We start from the raw sequence: 23349 nt of genomic DNA, 5'->3' as shown, positions 1-23349 counted from the left end.
CCACTGCCTTCTGTATCTTACCCCTTCTTATAATATTATTATTATGATAAAATAAAGGCTGTCTTTTATTTAGGACTATGTAACGTAGACCAACTATAGGGCTACATCACAAGGAAATAAAATTGTGTTCATGATCGTATGAAAGGAACTGTACATTCTCTATGCATGAGGCGCCGTCCTATTTGTCATCGCTCGTGCGATGATGCGTGCTTCCGACGAAAATGATCGCGCGTCCCGTGCGTTCGAACAAACTGTGTTGTACTGAATGTCCTATTGAAGATCGCGCGATCATGCGATGCGTTCATATTCTATTCATCGCACGATGAAATCACATCGCATCATCGCGCGAGCCATGTAAATAGGACGGCGCCTAATAGTTTTTGATTTATCGTGCAAAATGTCTAATAAATACGATTGTGGTATGGAACCCTCGGTGCGCGAGTCTGACTCGCACTTGGCCAGTTTATGTAGTGTCATGCTCACTTTGACTAAAGTTCTACATCAAAAGTTACCTATTAAAATAAAAATCGGTCAAGTGTGAGCCGAACTCACACACGAAGGACTCAACACTTACCATCCTACAAGAAATATCACCTCTTTTTATTTTCATGGCCGCCATCCCATCCCAAACTCAAACTCCCATCGGCGGTGTTCCCACTAGATTACATGGGGTTATTCAAGGGGCGGACCAACAAATTCCTAAAAGGCCGGCAACGCATCGGCGGCTCCTTTAGTGCTGCAAATATTCATGGGCGGCTGTAATCACTTAACATCAGGTGACCCGCCTGCTCGTTTGCTCGCTATAAAAAAAAGCCATCTTGAAATGTTCATTTATTATTTGTTGTTATAGCGGCAATAGAAATACACATTCTGTGAAAATTTCAATTCTTTACGGTTCACGAGTTACAGCTCGCTGACAGACGGACGGACGGACAGCGGACTCTTAGTAATAGAATCCTGTTGGCACTCATCGGATATTTCATTTTAAATATTAGCCATGTTAGTCATGACATTCCCCTTTTCCCCTCAAACTAAGCGTAAAGCTTGAGCTAGGAGTAGGTACGACAATTAAATAGTGCAACAGGTGGGATTTGAACCGCCGACCTTTCCTAAATCAGTCCAGTCCTTAACCGTTGAGCTATTGAGGCTCATTATCATGCACCGATAGACGTCCACATCTGGACATAGGTCTCTTGTAGGGACTTCCACACGTCACGGTCTTGCGCCGCCGCCATCCAGCGGCTCCCTGCAACTCGTCTGATGTCGTCCGTCCACCTAGTGGAGGGTCTTCCAATGCTGCGTCTTCAGGTGCGAGGTCGCCATTCCAGCACCTTGAACCCCAACGTGTATCGGTTGTACGAACTATGTGCCCTGCCCTTTGCCACTTCAGCTTCGCAACCCGTTGAGCTATGTCGGTTACTCTAGTTCTCCTACGGATCTCCTCATGTCTGATTTGATAACGTAGAGAAACTCCGCACATAGTTCTCTCCATCGCCCGCTAATTAAGGCTATTTGAGGGTACGGAACCCTAAAACGGAAAAAAACACGAAATTATTTTTAAACATTTATTTACCAGTAATAGTTGATGGGCATTAAAATAACAAACAAATTCATCCTGAACATTGATCTATCGTTTCACATGATAATCAACGTAATCAGTCCAGCCGCTTCAGTGTTGCTCATAAAATTATAAACTACCCACAATTTTATACAATTAAACAATTTCTTTTATTTATTTATTTATTTATTTATTATGTATTTATTTATATTGATATTTAAAAGTAATGTTAGGCCTTTACTGATAAAACTTTACACACCAAGTAGTAATAAAAATTCTTAAGACGCGTTGTGCGATCTTGTGGTGGGTGAAAACTTCAAGGTCGCGTCACCGACATGCATGTTAATAGTGCTCGGAGTGCCGATAGATGCAAAAACTAAACTAATGGTGCAGTATCGAGCTTTAGAAGGAGATAGCAGATTTGTAGAGCATTGTCTCTGTCGTTGATACCGACAAAACGTCATATAGGTATGAGTGACAGAGACAACGCTCTACAAAGCCGAAATGTAATTCTAAAGGCCGATGTACATTACTTTCTGCCCCGTACTGTAATGGTATAACTCCGCGCTAATTAAATAGTCGTTCTTGAAGTTAACTACAAGACGCGTCGCAATAGCATTTTTTTGGCGTCAGTGGATCACACCAGCCCGCACGCCGCGTTCACCATCTGCATTAGTGTGAGTGCTACATTCGTACACAGTTCACGAGCGCGTGGAACAATATTTGCGCGATCTCGCACTCGCACGGTCAGACGCGACTATTTAACTGCCAGGACCTATAATGGTTTTAATTTACAAATTACGAAATTTTAATTTTTGATATCACAATAATTTATTTAAAAACCTAGTCGTAAGTTTTCACTTCTGTCGGCAATCCGCACTGACTGACAATTTTTAGGGTTCCGTACCTAAATGGTAAAAATTGAACCCTTATAGCGCGAATTTCTCCGTTCGTCCGTCTGTCTGTCGCAGTCGATTTGTTGTTTCTAATAGATTGAATAAATCAACAAGTACAAGGGGTGCGTATTTTTTTACTAGCAAAGGTCTAAGTATGGGTGACTTAATAAAATATAACAATGAAAATATAGTACTTATACTACAAACTAAGGCATGGTTCACACTAAAATATATATCCATAGGGACTTCTAACTCATGCCAATATATAAACCGACCCTAAACATTCCTTCTCACTGGCACACTGTACTTTAGTGTGTAAGTGAGTAAGATAATTTTAAAGTCACAATTTCAATAAAGAAATGAATCAAAATCATTCCCTCTCACTCGCAAATTATACACAGGTTTTAGCGTGTGACTGAGAGAGAATTATTAAAGCCTTGATTTTAACAGAAATGAATCGAAATCATTCTGTCTCACTCGCGCACTTTTAGCGTGAGTGAGAGAGAATTATTAAAGCCACAATTTCAATAAAGGATAGAATCGAAATCATTCCCACTCACTCGCGCACTATACACAGGTTTAGCGCGTGAGTGAGAGAGAATTATTGCCTTCATTTTAACAGAAATGAATCGAAATCATTCGGTCTCACTCGCGCACTTTTAGCGTGAGAGAATTATTAAAGCCACAATTTCAATACAGGAAAGAATCGAAATCATTCCCTCTCACTCGCGCACTATACATAGGTTTAGCGCGTGAGTGAGAGGGAATGATTAACGTCGCCATTTTGACATTATTTTATTGGCACGAGTTATATACATTGATGACGTCACACGTAAGACTAGGAGTTCCAACTTATGTGACGTCATGTAAATAAAAATGGATTTTGCCAAAATTTTTATTTTCCGTATACGACAGATTTTATTGATCTAACTAAAATCGGCAAAAATAGGATGTATTATGACATAAAAACTAGTTGATAGTCGCGACTTCGTCTTCGACTAAAGAGTTTTAGTAATCCCGTTTCATCACGACCAACCCATCGCCGGCTCACTACAGAGCACGGGTTTCCTCTCAGAGTGAGAAGGGTTTGGCAATAGTCTACCACGCTGGCCATGTGCGGATTGGTAGACTTCACACACCTTTGAGAACATTATGGACAACTCTCAGACATGCAGGTTTCCTCGCGATATTTTCCTTCACCTTTAAAGCAAGTGACATTTGAAAAGCGAAAAGTTAGAGGTGCGTGTCCGGGATCGAACCCCCGACCTCCGATTAGAAGGCGGACGTCCTAACCACTAGGCTATCACAGCTTATAATCCCGTTTATGAGGATAAAAGGATCCTATGTCATCTCATATGATGGTATTTCTGTGCCAAATTTCAGCGGTTGTGAAAAAGGACCCCGGATGGGTTCGAAACTAGTCGGGCTAGCATCGACTAAATACGTGAGTAAAGCCGGGTTATCATACATGTATAATGGAAATCTCTCACGATAGTTCAAACGCTAAAATAAAGTTCCTGCGGGATTATTAAAAACCTAAATCCACAAAGTCGCGAGCACCATCTAGCTGATTCGTTAACTCAGTGTCTAACACCGAATGATAACCACCGAACTCATTTGACATTTATTGTTTATCCATTGAAGTTTTTCTACGTATATTACAGTGGAAACTCGATTAACCGGACTAATAGGCTAGTTGACACTTTTTTTAAGTTGGTCTTAAATGGTTAATATTTGTCCTATTAGATCAAGAAAATTAACACTATATTTTTTGCGCCCTAAAAACCGTAAAACTTTAATTTAAAAATATTTTTTTCTTAGACAGGTGAAAACACTGTCGGCCATGTTTGGCCCATAGATTATCTGTGCTCTGCCGTCATGCATTTGTAAACAACAGCATAACCTCCCAAAGTTTAATAAACATGACTGACCACCAAATTTCATGTATCTAGGACCAGCTGTTTAGATGTTTAGGCTGTGCGTTGATATATAAGTTAGTCAGGACTTTAAATTTTATATATATCGATACTACGTTAGTCCCCGCGTGACATAGGGATGACATTTCTTTGTTTACATATTTAATGACATCACATCATGGCTGACAGCGTTTTCTGCGTTTCAAATAAAAATAAAAACTGTATTTTTTAAAATTGGTTTTATATATCCATCCTGCGTTTTTAAAAATTGTTATTGATATATTTCGTTGTCTTAAGCAAAATACTATAATAAATAATCATTTATTGGACGAAATTAGATATGAGTCAAGTAGCCTATTGTTGTCGTTAGGGATTCGGATAATCGAAAATCCGGATAATCGAATGTATGAGGTATGACGACCTCCCTGGCGCAGTGGTGAGCGCTGTGGTCTTATTAGTGGGAGGTCCCGGGTTCGATTCCTGGCAGGGATTTGGAATTTTATAATTTCTAAATTTTTGGTCTGGTCTGGTGTGAGGCTTCGGCCGTGGCTAGTTACCACCCTACCGGCAAAGCCGTACCGCCAAGCGATTTAGTGTTCCGGTACGATGCCGTGTAGAAACCAAAGGGGTATGGGCTTATTAAAAACTGCTATACCCCTTCCAGGTTAGCCCGCTACCATCTTAGACTGCATCGTCACTTACCACCAGGTGAGATTGCAGTCAAGGGCTAACCTGTATCTGAATAAAAAAATTAAAAAAAAAAATGAAGAAAAGAGGCTTTTGTGCATATTATGTAGTTCACCATAATAGTATTTTCAATTTTCAAAGTAAGATAACTATACCAAGTGTGATATCATATTATGAAAGGACTTTGCCTGTACATTCTAAAACAGATTTTTATGCATAATAGTTTTTGATTTATCGTACAAAATGGCGGAAAAAATACCCGAGTATGGAACCCTCGGTGCGCGAGTCTAACTCGCACGTGGCCGAACCATTTTCGGTTGGTAGTCCGGATAATCGCGAATCCGTATAACCGAGGGCCGGATAATCGAGTTTCTACTGTATTTTAATATCACTCATGCCCGGTTTCTGAGGTACTTTTATCGACGGTTTATCTATTCAATAGCGCTTTTGGTCCGATAACTCGAGACAGTGCGTTTCTGAACAACGCAATGCAAGATAAACTCCGTTTAAACTTAACTGACCAATGAGCGCCGTTTATCGATTCCATAAAGTTATTTGACGTTTCAATAGAACCAACCAATGTCAAATGAGGTCGGTGTCTGTCATTCAGTGTTAAGGTATGATTCCGAACCACGCTGCACGCAGCAGCGCTGCCGCAACAGTGCTGTCACCAGCTGTCACAGTGCTGTCGCGGTACTACTGGTCCCCATACAATCTCTATAAGCTTATATGACACTAGATGATGCCCGCGACTTCGTCCGCGTGGATTTAGGTTTCTAAAAATCCCGTAGGAACTTTGATTTTCCGGGATAAAATGTAGCCTATGTCCTTCCCCGGGATGTAAGCTACCTCTGTACCAAATTTCATCAAAATCGGTTAAACCGTTGAGCCGTGAAAAGCTAGCAGACAGACAGACACACTTTCGCATTTATAATATTAGTATGGATTACATTCCAAGCTAGGCTGCAATGTAGCGGAACATTGCTGCCTAGCTCGGAATGTAATCTCATATAAGCTTATAAGCTTTAAGCTTATATTATAAAGAGGAAAACTTTGTTTGTTTGTTTGTTTGTTTGTACTGAATAGGCTCAAAAACTACTGGACCGATTTTAAAAATTCTTTCACCATTCGAAAGCTACATTATCCACGAGTAACATAGGCTATATTTTATTTTGGAAAAAAATAGGGTTCCGTAAGATATTTGGGTTTTTCGGACACAAGGTGTAAAAAATCAACCAGAAAAGTTACTTATTTTGCGTACGCTGCCTAAACTATAAAAGATAGAACCATAAAATGTTCTAATTAATTGTAGATCTTATAAATATCTACAAAAAAGTCCGCGACACACTATACCCATCTATGTCGAGTGAGGCACAGCAACCATTTTTTTATTTAAAAATCTTGAATTTTTTTTGGACTACATTTAAACGCGTTTATTTTACTCATGCTATTAATCCTTATCAAAATAAATGATTTCATCACTAAGAACAGTTTATGGAGATAATATTTGGTCTTTGAATGATTAAAATTGGACGTTTGGTTTTGAAGTTATGGCGAAATTAAAATATTACGATTTCTGCTGCACGGCCCGTTGTTATTATATAAAGAGGTAATGTCGTTAAGTTTGTTTGTAGGGGGTAATCTTTAGAACTACTGAACCGATTTTAAAAATTCTTTCACCAGTAGAAAGCTACATTATTCCTGAGTGACATAGGCTATATGGGATCTTTAAAAACCTAAATCTACGCGGGCGAAGCCGCGGGGATCAGCTAGTCTCATATAAGCTTATAGAGATTGTATGGGGACCAGTAGTGCCACGACAGCACTGATGCGGCAGCGCTGCTGCGTGCAGCGTAGTTCGGAATCATACCTTTAGACACTGCGTTAGCGAATAATCCCGCATGTAGTGTAAAAAGAAAGTGTTTTTCATGATGATTATGTATGTAAGCACCTACACAGAATACGAACTAAAGTTAGAATATATTATGAAACTTTCTAATACATATCAAAAGTTCAGCTCGCAGCCGCTAGCGTCATAGCGTCGCCGCCAGCGCCGGCCGGCCCCTGCGCCCGCGCCGCTTCTGCAATAGGGAATATGCATGTAATCACTACCCCTATTATAAATGCGAAAGTGTGTTTGTTTATTTGTTTGTTGGTTTATCCTTCAATCACGTCGCGCTTTTTGCGTGGATATAGTTAAAGACCTGGAGAGTGATATAGGCTACTTTTTGTCCCGGAAAATCAAAGAGTTCCCACGGGATTTTTGAAAAACCTAATTCAACGCGGACGAAGTCGCTGGCATCAGCTTTTTTTTCATAAGTCTGGCACAAAACGGCTCCCCTTTTGTTTTCCAAATTTTTAGTATACTAGCGACCCGCCCCGGTTTCGCATGAGTCCAATGTAGATACTAATGTAGTTGGGTGATAATGGGGCCGATTCTCTTGTTTGTACACAATCTCTAAACCAAACTAAATTAACAGATCTAAATTTAGTGCTATCCTTTTCCGCAAGCAACATTATGAAAGGGATAGCAATAGATTTAGACGTGTCTTTTTAGTTTAATTTAGAGATTGTGTACAAGAGAATTAGCCCCATTATCCTACTTTTTTCTTATAATATTTGTTAACTTTCGATGGATGCTTGATTTCTTACGACATTTTATTCAAATATCGTCATACTTCAATAAATTAACACAAACCAATATTAAACTATATAAGAACCTTCCTCTTGAATCACTCTATCTATTGGTGAAAACCGCATTAAAATCCGTTGCGTAGTTTAAAAGATCTACGCGTTCATACATACAGACAGCGAGAAGCGACTATATTTTATACTATGTAGAGATTTAATAATTTTATTTTTAAAATTTTAATTCACTTTTTACATTGTTATAACATAGTAAAACATATAAATATTACCAATTTGAAATGCTCAAAAAATTTTGATCTCTCCAAACGCCGCCATTTTACGCGGGCTTTGAATGACGTCACGATTGACGACAGTATTACTATAGAAAAAAAAATTAAAACGTGAATCGTGACGTCACGTTCCGTTTCGACCAATGGTGACGCGTTTCGCAAATGTAAATTTCGTTCGCTTATTTTGTACGTTTTAATCAATAGTTTATGCAATTAAAAATGAACTAAATAAAAAAAATGTCAGGACAATAAAGATTCGGGGAGGAAAAAAAGCAAGTAAATTTTAACCACATGCATATTCCTTATTTTTGATATGTATTAAAAACACAGCGAATTTTTACCAAATGTCAAAACGGTTGCTTAGTAAGGGAGCTTGTATGAATAGCACAGATGTGACGTCGTACACATTTGACGTAGTTTTTTTAGTTAAATCAAAATGGTTAGCAAACTTAAAACTAACAGTGGACGTGCGTTTCACGAATTTTGGAAGTTTTACTTTTTAGTCCAAAGTAACTCCAATATCAGGGAAGACTTAAATAGATTCCGTAGTCTCTTAAGGACTCAACTGAGTCTAAACCTACACAATTATTTTTACATTATTTTCATTAATCCAGATAGATAAGCACTAACTAAAAGTTACAAAAAAAATAAGAGAGGGGAGGGTGGGGTTTAAGAGACTCAACCGAGTCTTACTACATGTGAGGACAGGAGTTCGACTCTAAAAGTAACTGAAATATCCAGGGGGACTCAAATGAGTCCTCAATAGTCTTATCGAAAAAAAAACCCTTTTATATCAAATACATACTAACTAGAAGTCTTATGGTAATAATATGTCGGCTTGCTCGTACTTCCTGTTGTCGATTACCCAGTCCTTCGTGTCTGTCTGTCTTTATGTTTAACTCGGTCTTATGTCTGTCTCTGTCTGTAACACTCTTATGTCTATCTTTGTCTTTCTGTCTTGCAACTCGCTCTTATAACCGGGTTGGATTCAAGTAACTCAACTTAACTGAAATCTTTAATAGAGGCGAGCGGTACTTGACCGGGTCTTCTAAATGGGGGTGACAGGGGGTGCAAGAGACTCAACTGAGTCATAATATATGGAAGGATGGAAGAGGGGAGGCCAAGAAGGGGACTCAAATGAGTCTTCAAGAAACTCAATTGAGTCTTATCTAATTTTTTTTAATATCATTTTTATTAAGCCGGGATACACTCTAACTAGAAAAACTATAGGCACTAAGTGACAAAGTCTAGGCCCAGATATTTGTCGTTTCTCCGCCTCACCCGCGTAGCCTTCTTGTCGTCGTAGTCCTCCTCCGGGGCTTGCTCGTACACGCTGTTGTCGATGAGCCAGTCCTCCGACGTGTCTATCTCTGTCTTTATGGATGTTTTCAACGCTTTGACCTATGAAAACAAGAAAAAAAATAGTAAATGATCTTTACTACAGATGTACCAAGTGTGATTGTGTCATCATAACTAATTGGTAGGGTCCGACTCTCGTCCACGTTTCCTGGGCCGCTCTTCCAACCCCAAGTGGGGGTACCCCTCCACTAAGTACCAAGTGTGATTGTGTCATCATAACTAACTGACTGACTGACCTGTTCCCGCACAGAGGGTGAGGCCTGGTTCTTCTTCTTCCTGCGCTTGGTAGGGTCCGACTCTCGTCCACGTTTCCTGGGCCGCTCTTCCAACCCCAAGTGGGGGTACCCCTCCACTAAGTACCAAGTGTGATTGTGTCATCATAACTAACTGACTGACTGACCTGTGCCCGCACAGAGGGTGAGGCCTGGTTCTTCTTCTTCCTGCGCTTGGTAGGGTCCGACTCTCGTCCACGCTTCCTGGGCCGCTCTTCCAGCACCAAGTGGGGGTACTCCTCCACTAAGTACCAAGTGTGATTGTGTCATCATAACTAACTGACTAACTGACCTGTTCCCGCACAGAGGGCGAGGCCTGGTTCTTCTTCTTCCTGCGCTTGGTAGGGTCCGACTCTCGTCCACGCTTCCTGGGCCGCTCTTCCAGCACCAAGTGGGGGTACTCCTCCACTAAGTACCAAGTGTGATTGTGTCATCATAACTAACTGCCTGACTGACCTGTTCCCGCACAGAGGGCGAGGCCTGGTTCTTCTTCTTCCTACGCTTGGTAGGGTCCGACTCTCGTCCACGCTTCCTGGGCCGCTCTTCCAGCACCAAGTGGGGGTACTCCTCCACTAAGTACCAAGTGTGATTGTGTCATCATAACTAACTGACTGACTGACCTGTTCCCGCACAGAGGGCGAGGCCTGGTTCTTCTTCTTCCTGCGCTTGGTAGGGTCCGACTCTCGTCCACGCTTCCTGGGCCGCTCTTCCAACCCCAAGTGGGGGTACCCCTCCACTAAGTACCAAGTGTGATTGTGTCATCATAACTAACTGACTGACTGACCTGTTCCCGCACAGAGGGCGAGGCCTGGTTCTTCTTCTTCCTGCGCTTGGTAGGGTCCGACTCTCGTCCACGCTTCCTGGGCCGCTCTTCCAGCACCAAGTGGGGGTACTCCTCCACTAAGTACCAAGTGTGATTGTGTCATCATAACTAACTGCCTGACTGACCTGTTCCCGCACAGAGGGCGAGGCCTGGTTCTTCTTCTTCCTACGCTTGGTAGGGTCCGACTCTCGTCCACGCTTCCTGGGCCGCTCTTCCAGCACCAAGTGGGGGTACTCCTCCACTAAGTACCAAGTGTGATTGTGTCATCATAACTAACTGACTGACTGACCTGTTCCCGCACAGAGGGCGAGGCCTGGTTCTTCTTCTTCCTGCGCTTGGTAGGGTCCGACTCTCGTCCACGCTTCCTGGGCCGCTCTTCCAGCACCAAGTGGGGGTACTCCTCCACTAAGTACCAAGTGTGATTGTGTCATCATAACTAACTGACTGACTGACCTGTTCCCGCACAGAGGGCGAGGCCTGGTTCTTCTTCTTCCTGCGCTTGGTAGGGTCCGACTCTCGTCCACGCTTCCTGGGCCGCTCTTCCAGCACCAAGTGGGGGTACCCCTCCACTAAGTACCAAGTGTGATTGTGTCATCATAACTAACTGACTGACTGACCTGTTCCCGCACAGAGGGCGAGGCCTGGTTCTTCTTCTTCCTGCGCTTGGTAGGGTCCGACTCTCGTCCACGCTTCCTGGGCCGCTCTTCCAGCACCAAGTGGGGGTACTCCTCCACTAAGTACCAAGTGTGATTGTGTCATCATAACTAACTGACTAACTGACCTGTTCCCGCACAGAGGGCGAGGCCTGGTTCTTCTTCTTCCTACGCTTGGTAGGGTCCGACTCTCGTCCACGCTTCCTGGGCCGCTCTTCCAGCACCAAGTGGGGGTACTCCTCCACTAAGTACCAAGTGTGATTGTGTCATCATAACTAACTGACTGACTGACCTGTTCCCGCACAGAGGGTGAGGCCTGGTTCTTCTTCTTCCTGCGCTTGGTAGGGTCCGACTCTCGTCCACGCTTCCTGGGCCGCTCTTCCAGCACCAAGTGGGGGTACTCCTCCACTAAGTACCAAGTGTGATTGTGTCATCATAACTAACTGACTAACTGACCTGTTCCCGCACAGAGGGCGAGGCCTGGTTCTTCTTCTTCCTACGCTTGGTAGGGTCCGACTCTCGTCCACGCTTCCTGGGCCGCTCTTCCAGCACCAAGTGGGGGTACCCCTCCACTAAGTACCAAGTGTGATTGTGTCATCATAACTAACTGACTGACTGACCTGTTCCCGCACAGAGGGTGAGGCCTGGTTCTTCTTCTTCCTGCGCTTGGTAGGGTCCGACTCTCGTCCACGCTTCCTGGGCCGCTCTTCCAACCCCAAGTGGGGGTACCCCTCCACTAAGTACCAAGTGTGATTGTGTCATCATAACTAACTGACTGACTGACCTGTTCCCGCACAGAGGACGAGGCCTGGTTCTTCTTCTTCCTACGCTTGGTAGGGTCCGACTCTCGTCCACGCTTCCTGGGCCGCTCTTCCAGCACCAAGTGGGGGTACTCCTCCACTAAGTACCAAGTGTGATTGTGTCATCATAACTAACTGACTAACTGACCTGTTCCCGCACAGAGGGCGAGGCCTGGTTCTTCTTCTTCCTACGCTTGGTAGGGTCCGACTCTCGTCCACGCTTCCTGGGCCGCTCTTCCAGCACCAAGTGGGGGTACTCCTCCACTAAGTACCAAGTGTGATTGTGTCATCATAACTAACTGACTGACTGACCTGTTCCCGCACAGAGGGTGAGGCCTGGTTCTTCTTCGTCCTGCGCTTGGTAGGGTCCGACTCTCGTCCACGCTTCCTGGGCCGCTCTTCCAGCACCAAGTGGGGGTACTCCTCCACTAAGTACCAAGTGTGATTGTGTCATCATAACTAATTGGTAGGGTCCGACTCTCGTCCACGTTTCCTGGGCCGCTCTTCCAACCCCAAGTGGGGGTACCCCTCCACTAAGTACCAAGTGTGATTGTGTCATCATAACTAACTGACTGACTGACCTGTTCCCGCACAGAGGGTGAGGCCTGGTTCTTCTTCTTCCTGCGCTTGGTAGGGTCCGACTCTCGTCCACGCTTCCTGGGCCGCTCTTCCAGCACCAAGTGGGGGTACCCCTCCACTAAGTACCAAGTGTGATTGTGTCATCATAACTAACTGACTGACTGACCTGTTCCCGCACAGAGGGCGAGGCCTGGTTCTTCTTCTTCCTGCGCTTGGTAGGGTCCGACTCTCGTCCACGCTTCCTGGGCCGCTCTTCCAGCACCAAGTGGGGGTACTCCTCCACTAAGTACCAAGTGTGATTGTGTCATCATAACTAACTGACTAACTGACCTGTTCCCGCACAGAGGGCGAGGCCTGGTTCTTCTTCTTCCTACGCTTGGTAGGGTCCGACTCTCGTCCACGCTTCCTGGGCCGCTCTTCCAGCACCAAGTGGGGGTACTCCTCCACTAAGTACCAAGTGTGATTGTGTCATCATAACTAACTGACTGACTGACCTGTTCCCGCACAGAGGGTGAGGCCTGGTTCTTCTTCTTCCTGCGCTTGGTAGGGTCCGACTCTCGTCCACGCTTCCTGGGCCGCTCTTCCAGCACCAAGTGGGGGTACTCCTCCACTAAGTACCAAGTGTGATTGTGTCATCATAACTAACTGACTAACTGACCTGTTCCCGCACAGAGGGCGAGGCCTGGTTCTTCTTCTTCCTACGCTTGGTAGGGTCCGACTCTCGTCCACGCTTCCTGGGCCGCTCTTCCAGCACCAAGTGGGGGTACCCCTCCACTAAGTACCAAGTGTGATTGTGTCATCATAACTAACTGACTGACTGACCTGTTCCCGCACAGAGGGTGAGGCCTGGTTCTTCTTCTTTCTGCGCTTGGTAGGGTCCGACTCTCGGCCACGCTTCCTGGGCCGCTCTTCCAACCCCAAGTGGGGGTACCCCTCCACTAAGTACCAAGTGTGATTGTGTCATCATAACTAACTGACTGACTGACCTGTTCCCGCACAGAGGACGAGGCCTGGTTCTTCTTCTTCCTACGCTTGGTAGGGTCCGACTCTCGTCCACGCTTCCTGGGCCGCTCTTCCAGCACCAAGTGGGGGTACTCCTCCACTAAGTACCAAGTGTGATTGTGTCATCATAACTAACTGACTAACTGACCTGTTCCCGCACAGAGGGCGAGGCCTGGTTCTTCTTCTTCCTACGCTTGGTAGGGTCCGACTCTCGTCCACGCTTCCTGGGCCGCTCTTCCAGCACCAAGTGGGGGTACTCCTCCACTAAGTACCAAGTGTGATTGTGTCATCATAACTAACTGACTGACTGACCTGTTCCCGCACAGAGGGTGAGGCCTGGTTCTTCTTCTTCCTGCGCTTGGTAGGGTCCGACTCTCGTCCACGCTTCCTGGGCCGCTCTTCCAGCACCAAGTGGGGGTACTCCTCCACTAAGTACCAAGTGTGATTGTGTCATCATAACTAACTGACTAACTGACCTGTTCCCGCACAGAGGGCGAGGCCTGGTTCTTCTTCTTCCTACGCTTGGTAGGGTCCGACTCTCGTCCACGCTTCCTGGGCCGCTCTTCCAGCACCAAGTGGGGGTACCCCTCCACTAAGTACCAAGTGTGATTGTGTCATCATAACTAACTGACTGACTGACCTGTTCCCGCACAGAGGGTGAGGCCTGGTTCTTCTTCTTCCTGCGCTTGGTAGGGTCCGACTCTCGTCCACGCTTCCTGGGCCGCTCTTCCAACCCCAAGTGGGGGTACCCCTCCACTAAGTACCAAGTGTGATTGTGTCATCATAACTAACTGACTGACTGACCTGTTCCCGCACAGAGGACGAGGCCTGGTTCTTCTTCTTCCTACGCTTGGTAGGGTCCGACTCTCGTCCACGCTTCCTGGGCCGCTCTTCCAGCACCAAGTGGGGGTACTCCTCCACTATATAGTTTTCTCCTTCGTAGCTGGTGGTAATTTCTACACCGACCGATGGATCCACGTCCGGAAGGATGTAGTAGTTTTCAAAGTCACCTGGAGATTTTTTTATTTTATTATTATGAAAGTGAAAGGCCAACATACAGACAGACAGACAGACATACACTCTTTTGCATTTAATAGTATAGATACATTGCGAACTTTTAAAAAATACAGAGTTTTAAATTTTATTTTCACGTTTTTAAGGTTCCGTAGCCAAATGGCAAAAAACGGAACCCTTATAGATTCGTCATGTCTGTCTGTCTGTCCGTGTGTATGTGACAGCCACTTTTTTCCGAAACTATAAGAGCTATACTGTTGAAACTTGGTAAGAAGATGTATTCTGTGGATTTTTACACAAAAAATAGAAAAAATAACAATAAATTTTGGGGTTCCCCCATACTTAGAACTGAAACTCAAAAATTTTTTTTTCATCAAACCCATACGTGTGGATAGATCTATGGATAGGTCTTCAAAAATGATATTGAGGTATCTAATATAATTTTTTTCTGAACTGAATAGTTTGCGCGAGAGACACTTCCAAAGTGGTAAAATATGTCCACCCCCAACCCCCCCCCCCTCCCCCCTGTAACTTCTAAAATAAGAGTGATAAAACTTAAAAAAAATATATGATGTACATTACCATGGAAACTTCCACCGAAAATTGGTTTGAACGAGATCTAGTAATTATTTTTTGATTTATCGTTGCAAAATGTCGATAAAATACGATTGTACTACGGAACCCTCAGTGCGCGAGTTTGATTCGCACTTGGCCCGTTTTTTTTTGGGATATCTTTTCTTCTTTAGTCATCAGTACTATCAGCTGTCTTCGTTTTTTCCCTGTGTACATAGTATGATGAATATTACCTTGTAGGGTGATCGCGTTCATCTCGGAGGTGAAGTGTCGTTTCTTCTTGCCCGTGTTGCAGTGCTTGATGTACGCATATTTAGGCTTCGCTTCCTCGGGTATTATGTTCACTGTCCACGACCTGTGAACAAAATGTTATTAGAATCGTGGACACATGAGCGCAGCGAGCGCGAGACTAACTTGAAAAACGTTCCAGCTAAGTTATAAAATTGCTTCCCGCTGTCTGTCTTTATGTTGGCTTAGATCTTTTATACTATTACGCAACGGATTTTAATGCGGTTTTCATTTATAGATAGAGTGATTCAAGTTTTGTGTTAATTTATTGAAATATGACAATTAATTGTTCAAAATGTGGGAAGAAATCAAGCCGGGTGAGAGCTTTCATGGAAAATGCTGTCTTATTCTTTTGAAATATGACAAAACAAGCCAAAAACAAACGTAGGAGAATCAGAGTAACCGACATAGTTCAACGGGCTGCGAAGCTGAAGTGCCAATGGGAAGCCCAGCACATAGTTCAAAAAACCCCGAAAGATGTAGGTGTCCCATAGCGCCGGGGCACATAGTTTAAAAACCAATAGATGTCGCGGTTCCAAGGGGCTAGAATGGCGACCTCGCACCAGAAAGCGCAGCGTTGGAAGACCCTAGGGGCACAGATAATACCAAAGAAGCCTGCGGGAACCCCTAGATGGCGCACGACCGTGGCGTGTGGAAGGCCCTACAAGAACCCTATGTCCAGCAGTGGACATGTATCGGTTTATGATGATGATAGCATACCTGTTCTCAGCCGGTATCTCCTTCACCTCCTCCATAGTGATCTCCTGCTCCTCAGCGATCTCGTATATGAAGTTGTCAGCAATGCTGCCATCTTCCATAATGTGCAGCACCTCGTTTTGCTGTTCGCCCTCTACCTCCTCAGAGGTCGACGTTTGAGGGACGATCTGCAACAATGAAAACACCTGGTGCTACAGTTGATGTCATTTCAGAGCTTTTTCCTCTGTGGGGGTTGCCACAGTAGAAACTAGATGGCGCTATTCAATCGATAACATTTCATGACGTAGTCCCGAACCAATGTACCGTAGACAGTACTCGCACTAACGGAGTTTTCTGCAATCTGGACTAAATAAAGAAATTTCAAGCATAGAATCAAGCGTTTCAACTGAGTCTGGCATAGCTTCTTGCGCCTCAACTAAGTCTGGCATAAGCTCAGTTGACTTTGTTAGTACATACCTCGATGATCTGCTTAGGGTCGGTCATCTTAGTAATGTCCTGCTCTGATTGTGTGATGGAAGCTTCCTTGTCCTTGTCAGTTTTCACTTTGACCACCTAACTACTTAATCTGTTTTTTTACATAAACTCAAGCGTTTCAACTGAGTCTGGCATAGACTCGAGCGTTTCAACTGAGTCTGGCATATACTCAAGCATTCCAACTGAGTCTGCAATAGCTTCTTGCACCTCAACCAAGTCTAGCATAAACTCATCTGAGCCATCAATACATATTTCGATAATCTGCTTGGGGTCTGTCATCTTGGTAATGACCTGCTCTGATTGTGTGATGGAAGCTTCCTTGTCCTTGTCAGTTTTCACTTTGACCACCTAACTACTTAATCTGTTTTTTTTACAAAAACTCAAGCGTTTCAACTGAGTCTGGCATAGACTCGAGCGTTTCAACTGAGTCTGCAATAGCTTCTTGCACCTCAACCAAGTCTAGCATAAACTCATCTGAGCCATCAATACATACCTCGATAATCTGCTTGGGGTCTGTCATCTTGGTAATGTCCTGCTCTGATTGTGTGATGGAAGCTTCCTTGTCCTTGTCAGTTTTCACTTTGACCACCTAACTACTTAATCTGTTTTTTACAAAAACTCAAGCGTTTCAACTGAGTCTGGCATAGACTCGAGCGTTTCAACTGAGTCTGGCATAGACTCGAGCGTTTCAACTGAGTCTGCAATAGCTTCTTGCACCTCAACCAAGTCTAGCATAAACTCATCTGAGCCATCAATACATACCTCGATAATCTGCTTGGGGTCTGTCATCTTGGTAATGACCTGCTCTGATTGTGTGATGGAGGCTTCCGCCTTGTCCGTTTCCACTTTCACCACCCATAACTGCTTCTTCTGAAGGTTTTTCAGAGACCTGTGAAAGAATACAGGTATTAAGTTAAATTAGCCCCTGAATAGGAAAGGAAAGAGGTTCTTGGAGACTGTAGTAATAAAATGTGATGTTTTGTATAGCGGTAGATTATGGGGCTAGGATTCATTATTTAGGGCTAGTTTGGAACCCTCGTAGCTTTAGTTTTAAGTTTGCGTAATAATTATCACCACTATATCTTACAAATCTAACACCATACCAGACCATCAATAAGAGTAATTTATTACCTATTTTGAATAAATCATTTGACTTTGACTTTCACTTTATTAAAAAGAATAATTTTAAAAAATCACGATTTTCATTTATTTTTAACATGAACCTCACGCTGCACAGAAGGTGATTAATCACGTCACAATCCATAAACGATATTTTTTTTTAATAAAAAATTTAACAATTTCAGCGGGAAACTATTTTTTATGTTAAAAAAAAATTAAAAATATTTTTCGATTACGCCTCGTGACGTCATTAACCGCCGTCAGTACAGCGTGACGTTAACAAAAAAATTTAATTTTTTAAATTAATCTCTTTAATAATGTATTGTAGCCTTATAAACTACCGCTATACAAAACATCACATTTTATTACTATAGTCCAAGAACCTATTGAGATGATGATGATGATGATGATGATAAGTATACTTACAGATATCCCAAAGTGTCAACAAGTTGTCTGACATTGAGCCTAGACACAGACTCGTGCGTTTCCTTGACGGGCTCGAAGCTGTAGTTGTGCTCCGTACGGATTATATCCGCAACTGTAACAACAACGTTAAGAATAGAATAGAATAGAATGTTTTTTTATTCATGTAAACTTTTTACAAGTACTTATGAATAGTCAGGTAGTTTTAATTTAACACTGGTTCGGAATGCCGTTCCTACCGAGAAGAACCAGCAAGAAACTCGGCGGTTGCTCTTTTTAATTTTTCAATTTACAATGTTATTATACCGTACTATACAAGCCATTGCAGCCCCGTGCATTGCTGGAGCGCGTCAAATCCAAGCTTTTTTATCGTTTACATAGTCTGCGACTGTATAATATGCTTTTTTTAGGAGCATACTTTTAACACATTTTTAAACTTGTGTAAAGGCAAGTCTAAAATTGCTTGTGGAATTTTATTATAAAATATTAAACTCATTCCCACAAATGACTTTCCCACCTTCCAGAGGCGGAGCGCAGGAGTAGCTAGCTTATTTTTGTTTCTAGTTTGCCTATCATGGAGATCACTGATTTTTTTGTAACTGTGAATGTTTTGTCGTACAAAAATTATATTATTGTAAATATATTGGGAAGCTACTGTAAGAATACCTAATTCCTTAATTATCTCTCCTAGGGAATCGCGCGGTTTTAAATTATAAATTGCACGTATTGCCCTGTAAGTGAGTCTGACTGCAGTCGGCGGGTGTATTGGTGACTTTTATGTACGGAAAAAATTACTAGTATTAGTAGCCATACTAATACTATAATCTCCCAAATATATAAAAGGAAAAGGTGACTGACTGATCTATCAACGCACAGCTCGAACTACTGGACGGATCGGGCTGAAATGCATGGAGATAGATATTGTGACTAAGAAAGGATTTTTGAAAATTCAACCCTTGAGGGGGGTAAAATAGGCGTTTTAAATTTGTATAGTCCACGCGGACGAAGTTGAGGGCATAAGCTAGTCCATACTAATATTATAAATAAGAAAGTGTGTCTGTCTATCTGCTAGCTTTTTAGTGCTCATTCGTTTAACCGATTTTGACGTTTAGTACAGAGGCAGCTTGCATCCCAGAAAATCAAAGAGTTCCCACCAGCCCCCCAATTGTGTAAGAATAACCATTTCATGGCTATCGCAATCGTCAAGAATTCTGCCCTTTGATTGGCTGTGAAAAAATGTAAACAGCGAATCAACCAATCAAACGGCAGAATTTCTTGACGATTGCGATAGCCATGAAATGGTTATTCTTACACAATTGGGGGGCTGATTTTTAAAACCTAAATCCAAGCGGATGAAGTCGCGGGCAGCATCTAGTCTGTTATAAAAATAAGTATGTAGTGTCTAAGATGTAGGGTGACCAAAATATCTAACTAATCCGGATTTTCCCATATTATACAAAACTTTAAATTAAAAAAAAAGATTCCGACGAATTGAGAACCTCCTCCTTTTTTTGAAGTCGGTTAAAAATACAATCTATTCATAACATTATGTAGGCTACTAAGCTATTTTTTTTAATCAAGAATATAGTCAACAATACTTTAACATAGCTTTACATCTCAGCATCTTTCTATAGTACCTACAATAAACTATCTATAATGATTATATTTTTAACCTATTGATATTTTCGAGGGTAATTTTAAACATTTACCTTGGTCCTTGAACGATATGAACTTTTCAAAATTTCGTTGGAACGATCGTTGGGCCGCGCCTGTAACCAGAGCGGCCCTTTAGAATGGAAAAAAATATTTTTTTTTTCAAAAAATATTTACTTTATATGGGACTAGTCATGTCTCTATGCTAAAGTGATTTTAACCAAGTATTAGTCAAAATCACTTCTGACCAAGAGTATTTAATAAAAAATATTTGATAAGTACATTTTTGCAAAATCATTTGTTGCCAATGTTTTATTTTATTTAGGTGATGGTGATGATGATTAAAGCCAAGATTTTAAAATAGGCTACGCCAGAACTTGCTGCATTGTCCCTTTATTCAGCTTCATTTATTCGACCTACATTTCGTTAAGAATGTCGCCGGCTCGCTTCGCTCGCCACCTCCCTTTTCGGCTCCACTCAGCACGGCTAGCATGGGCCGAAGATAAAAATTATATCCCCCGATTTTATCCACTGCACAGGAGATAACATTAACTTCTCCACCCCTCAGAGCACGGCAACAGGGGAGAGGAGAAGTTTATCCCCGTTTGACATTTCACGGGGACTCGGGGGACTATTTATCCACCGTCTATAGCATGGGGCCAAATAAAAGAAGATAAACTGTCCTTTTTTGACATTTGAGAGGGATAATTTTATCCTCGAGATTTGAGGTGGGTATAATGCTCATAGAACTTTAACTCAATTATTAAAAGATCAAAAAACATGTCTCGCGCTTTTTTATTAGTTTGAAATAGAGAATTTAGAACGAAAATAACATGAGCACGTAATTAGTGATGGAAGTAATCCCTTTGAATTTCCCGACGCTGAGTTCCGACACTTGTTTCGGATGGACAAATATTATGTGCTGTACTTGTGCGAGCAGCTTAATGAAGCACTAAAGCCGATTAATTCGATGGATGGATTCATAAAAGTAAGTACCTAAGTACTTACCTATTACCTAAAACCATCTTGTGCAAACGAATAGGTACCTACTTAGGTAGGTAGTAGGTACCTACAAATAGGTCCTACATGCGGCTATTATCTATTTATTCTACGTCCTCACATCTATAAGACTCTTGGCAGATGGTAGTTACCAGTGAGATACAAGTCAAGGTCATGGGATGACTATTGCCCGCGACTTCATCTGTGTGGATTTAGGTTTTGAAAATCCTGTGAGAACTATTTGATTTTCCAGAATAAAAAGTAGCCGGTGTCCATCCTCGGGATGTAAGCTAACTCTGTAGGTACTAAATTTCATCTAAATCGGTTAGACTGTTGGGCTGTGAAAAGCTAGCAGACAGACAGGCAGACACACTTTCGCATTTATAATATTAGTATGGATTATTGGAAATATAAAATAACACAATGACTCATTATAATAAAATCATTTATTTGAACAAAATAGGCAGGAGTCTAATTTAACAAAACAATTCTTAAATTAAAATACACACCTATATCATAGTTAAATACATAATGATACACAAACACAATAACACTTTACAAATTATAATGGTTCATCATAAGTGTTTTGTAAGAGTTAATATGTTAGCCTATTATACTTTATAGACCATTTCAGTATATCCTCTTACTCTTAATTTATTATTATTGAAAATCATTAATGTATAAATTGTATGTTTCAGAATTCCAATGGAACAACCAAAGGACAGACTAGAAAATGTAACAAATAAAGAAATCTCACATATCTATGGATCAAACCAGACTGCTAACTGTTGCCCGACAATAAAAGGGAAAAAGGGATGGAATAATAAATACATATTTGCATTAAAATATATTTCTTTAAGTACCTATTACCTAAAACCACCTTGTGCAAACCCATCCTTATATCTACTACTACTACTAGGGTTCTGTAGGGTACCAATGGGACCCTATTACAGTCTCAGCTCTCCATCTGTCTGTCTCCTGAAACGTAACAGGTTAAAGTTGAAATTTTGTACTTATTTCTATTGCTGCTATAACAAAAAATAAGTTTCTTCAAAAAATAATTTTGCTTTAAGTACTCTTTCTGTGTGATTGAGTAACAAACACAAACTCTTAGGCATAATATTAGGAATACCAATTAAAACAATGCTTATTTGGATGTACACAAATCTCTGATGTTAACTTAACAGATCTAAAAGTAGTGCTATTATCCTTAAGAAAAGGAAGTAACAAGTTTAATGTTCAATCAAACCACACTGCCATAGAATAACTTCCTATATTCATAACTATTTACAAATTACAAAAATGTACATATCCTCTACTTACTTTTTATTTATTTATTGGCATTTATAGGAAAACTACTCGGGGCTATTGGTTTTATAAAGTACCCACTGTGTACAAAGTGGGTTAAACGACAGTCTCACCATAGTCCACCACCGACACTTCAAAGATTTCCTGCCATAAGATAAAAAACATTGGCTTGACATGCTTATAAAGAAATTAGGTTAGTTTAATAGCTCAAACCATACCAGCTTAACCAATTTTAAGTGATATTGAACTCTTCTCAGTGCAGTGTGCTAAACTGTTAGTTTTATCATCATCTCAAACAATAATGAAAATATTTTATGTTGATAAGATGTGTACCTAACTTACCTATTCCAATAGGTAGGTACCTAAAGTTATTTGAGTTTGTTATACAAGACACACATTTAATAGAACTAAATTAATACACGCATCTCTCTGGCTGGCCCATTATGGAGTCTTCAGGTCCAATTCCTGTTGAGCATTTATGCCCAACAGTGATAATTAATATTGAACACTTATGTGCTCATATATGTGACCGACGGCACTATTGAGACATTTCCCGGTGGTCCTACATCCCGAGCTGCCTCATCATACTTGTCAGTCAGTGGCCAGTGCCCTTCTTCAAGTACATATTTCCATGTCTGCAAATAAAACAACAATTTATGCATTTCTTTGTCGCTAACAATATCAATATATTATCACTTCAATTTTGTGTACTGACTAACACAAATTGTCTTTGTGATACTTACTGTGATAGCTAGGAATTTCAACTATTCGATTATTTTTTAATTTGGATAATTCAAAAGTGGAGTTAGGTTAGGTAAACACAAACAATAACAATACTTACGTGCATAATCTTCTGTGAATGTTTTTTAAACTATTTTACGGCTCCGGCTTCTAGCTCTTTTAAAATAAAAAGCAGCCACAGACGAGTTACGAGTAACGAAAACGAGCAAAATCAAAAGCACAGATAAAAAATAATAACACTTTGACATTAACCGAGGACTAGTCTTTCCCCGCCTTATCACCGGGGATAATTATATCCAACCCTGTGCCCATGCTCGGAGAGTGGAAATAACTATCGGAGGGGATAAAAATTTTATCCTTTCCTCGGGGAGAAAATTTCCCGGCCCATGCTAGGCCTGCAGTAGTCTCGCTTTATACAGGACCCCCTTCGCAAACTTTGCGGTTAACAAAAGCACTGCGCATATAACAGACAAGACTGCGTGGAGTAGGAGCCTTCGTATTTCGTTTTTGGCTACATTCGATTGTAACTGCAGACTTTAGTCAAAAGTAGTTTAAATTGGCAGGTCTAATTCTAGTA

At 41.9% G+C, this 23349-nt stretch overlaps 1 protein-coding gene and 2 long non-coding RNA genes across 3 annotated transcripts in view; 1 reads left to right on the top strand and 2 right to left on the bottom strand.

The window, feature by feature from the left end:
* The window catches only part of LOC138404464 (uncharacterized), a 43223-nt gene extending 20827 nt beyond the window's left edge, over positions 1-22396 (top strand). The window contains exons 2-3 of the long non-coding RNA XR_011238392.1: positions 20206-20452; positions 21422-22396. This is a non-coding gene — a long non-coding RNA (uncharacterized lncRNA). The remainder of the gene's footprint in view (positions 1-20205; positions 20453-21421) is intronic.
* LOC117994926 (uncharacterized) lies at positions 7529-20110 on the bottom strand. The gene is made up of 8 exons (XM_069508103.1): positions 20106-20110; positions 19781-19857; positions 18075-18186; positions 17292-17418; positions 16059-16222; positions 15284-15405; positions 14280-14473; positions 7529-9376 (listed from the first exon to the last, which is right to left on the bottom strand). The coding sequence occupies exons 1-8, from the start codon at positions 20108-20110 to the stop codon at positions 9209-9211; spliced, it is 969 nt and encodes a 322-aa protein (XP_069364204.1). The 3' UTR covers positions 7529-9208.
* LOC138404463 (uncharacterized) lies at positions 21152-22399 on the bottom strand. The gene is made up of 2 exons (XR_011238391.1): positions 22047-22399; positions 21152-21701 (listed from the first exon to the last, which is right to left on the bottom strand). It is a non-coding gene; the product is annotated as an uncharacterized lncRNA (long non-coding RNA).
* Positions 22400-23349: the final 950 nt, after the last annotated feature.

This window comes from Maniola hyperantus, chromosome 28 (assembly GCF_902806685.2).
Source record: "Maniola hyperantus chromosome 28, iAphHyp1.2, whole genome shotgun sequence".
NCBI classification, from domain to species: Eukaryota; Metazoa; Arthropoda; class Insecta; order Lepidoptera; family Nymphalidae; genus Maniola; species Maniola hyperantus.
The sequence above is the reverse complement of the archived record's forward strand: the minus strand, read 5'-3'. Positions and strand labels throughout refer to the sequence as shown.

Coding starts and splice junctions, on each gene's coding strand:
- LOC117994926 (XM_069508103.1), bottom strand. Junction 18,187..19,780: donor CATATCGTTCAAGGACCAAG/GTAAATGTTTAA, acceptor TTGTTGTTACAG/TTGCGGATATAATCCGTACG. Junction 9,377..14,279: donor AGAACCAGGCCTCGTCCTCT/GTGCGGGAACAG, acceptor TTGTTTTCATAG/GTCAAAGCGTTGAAAACATC.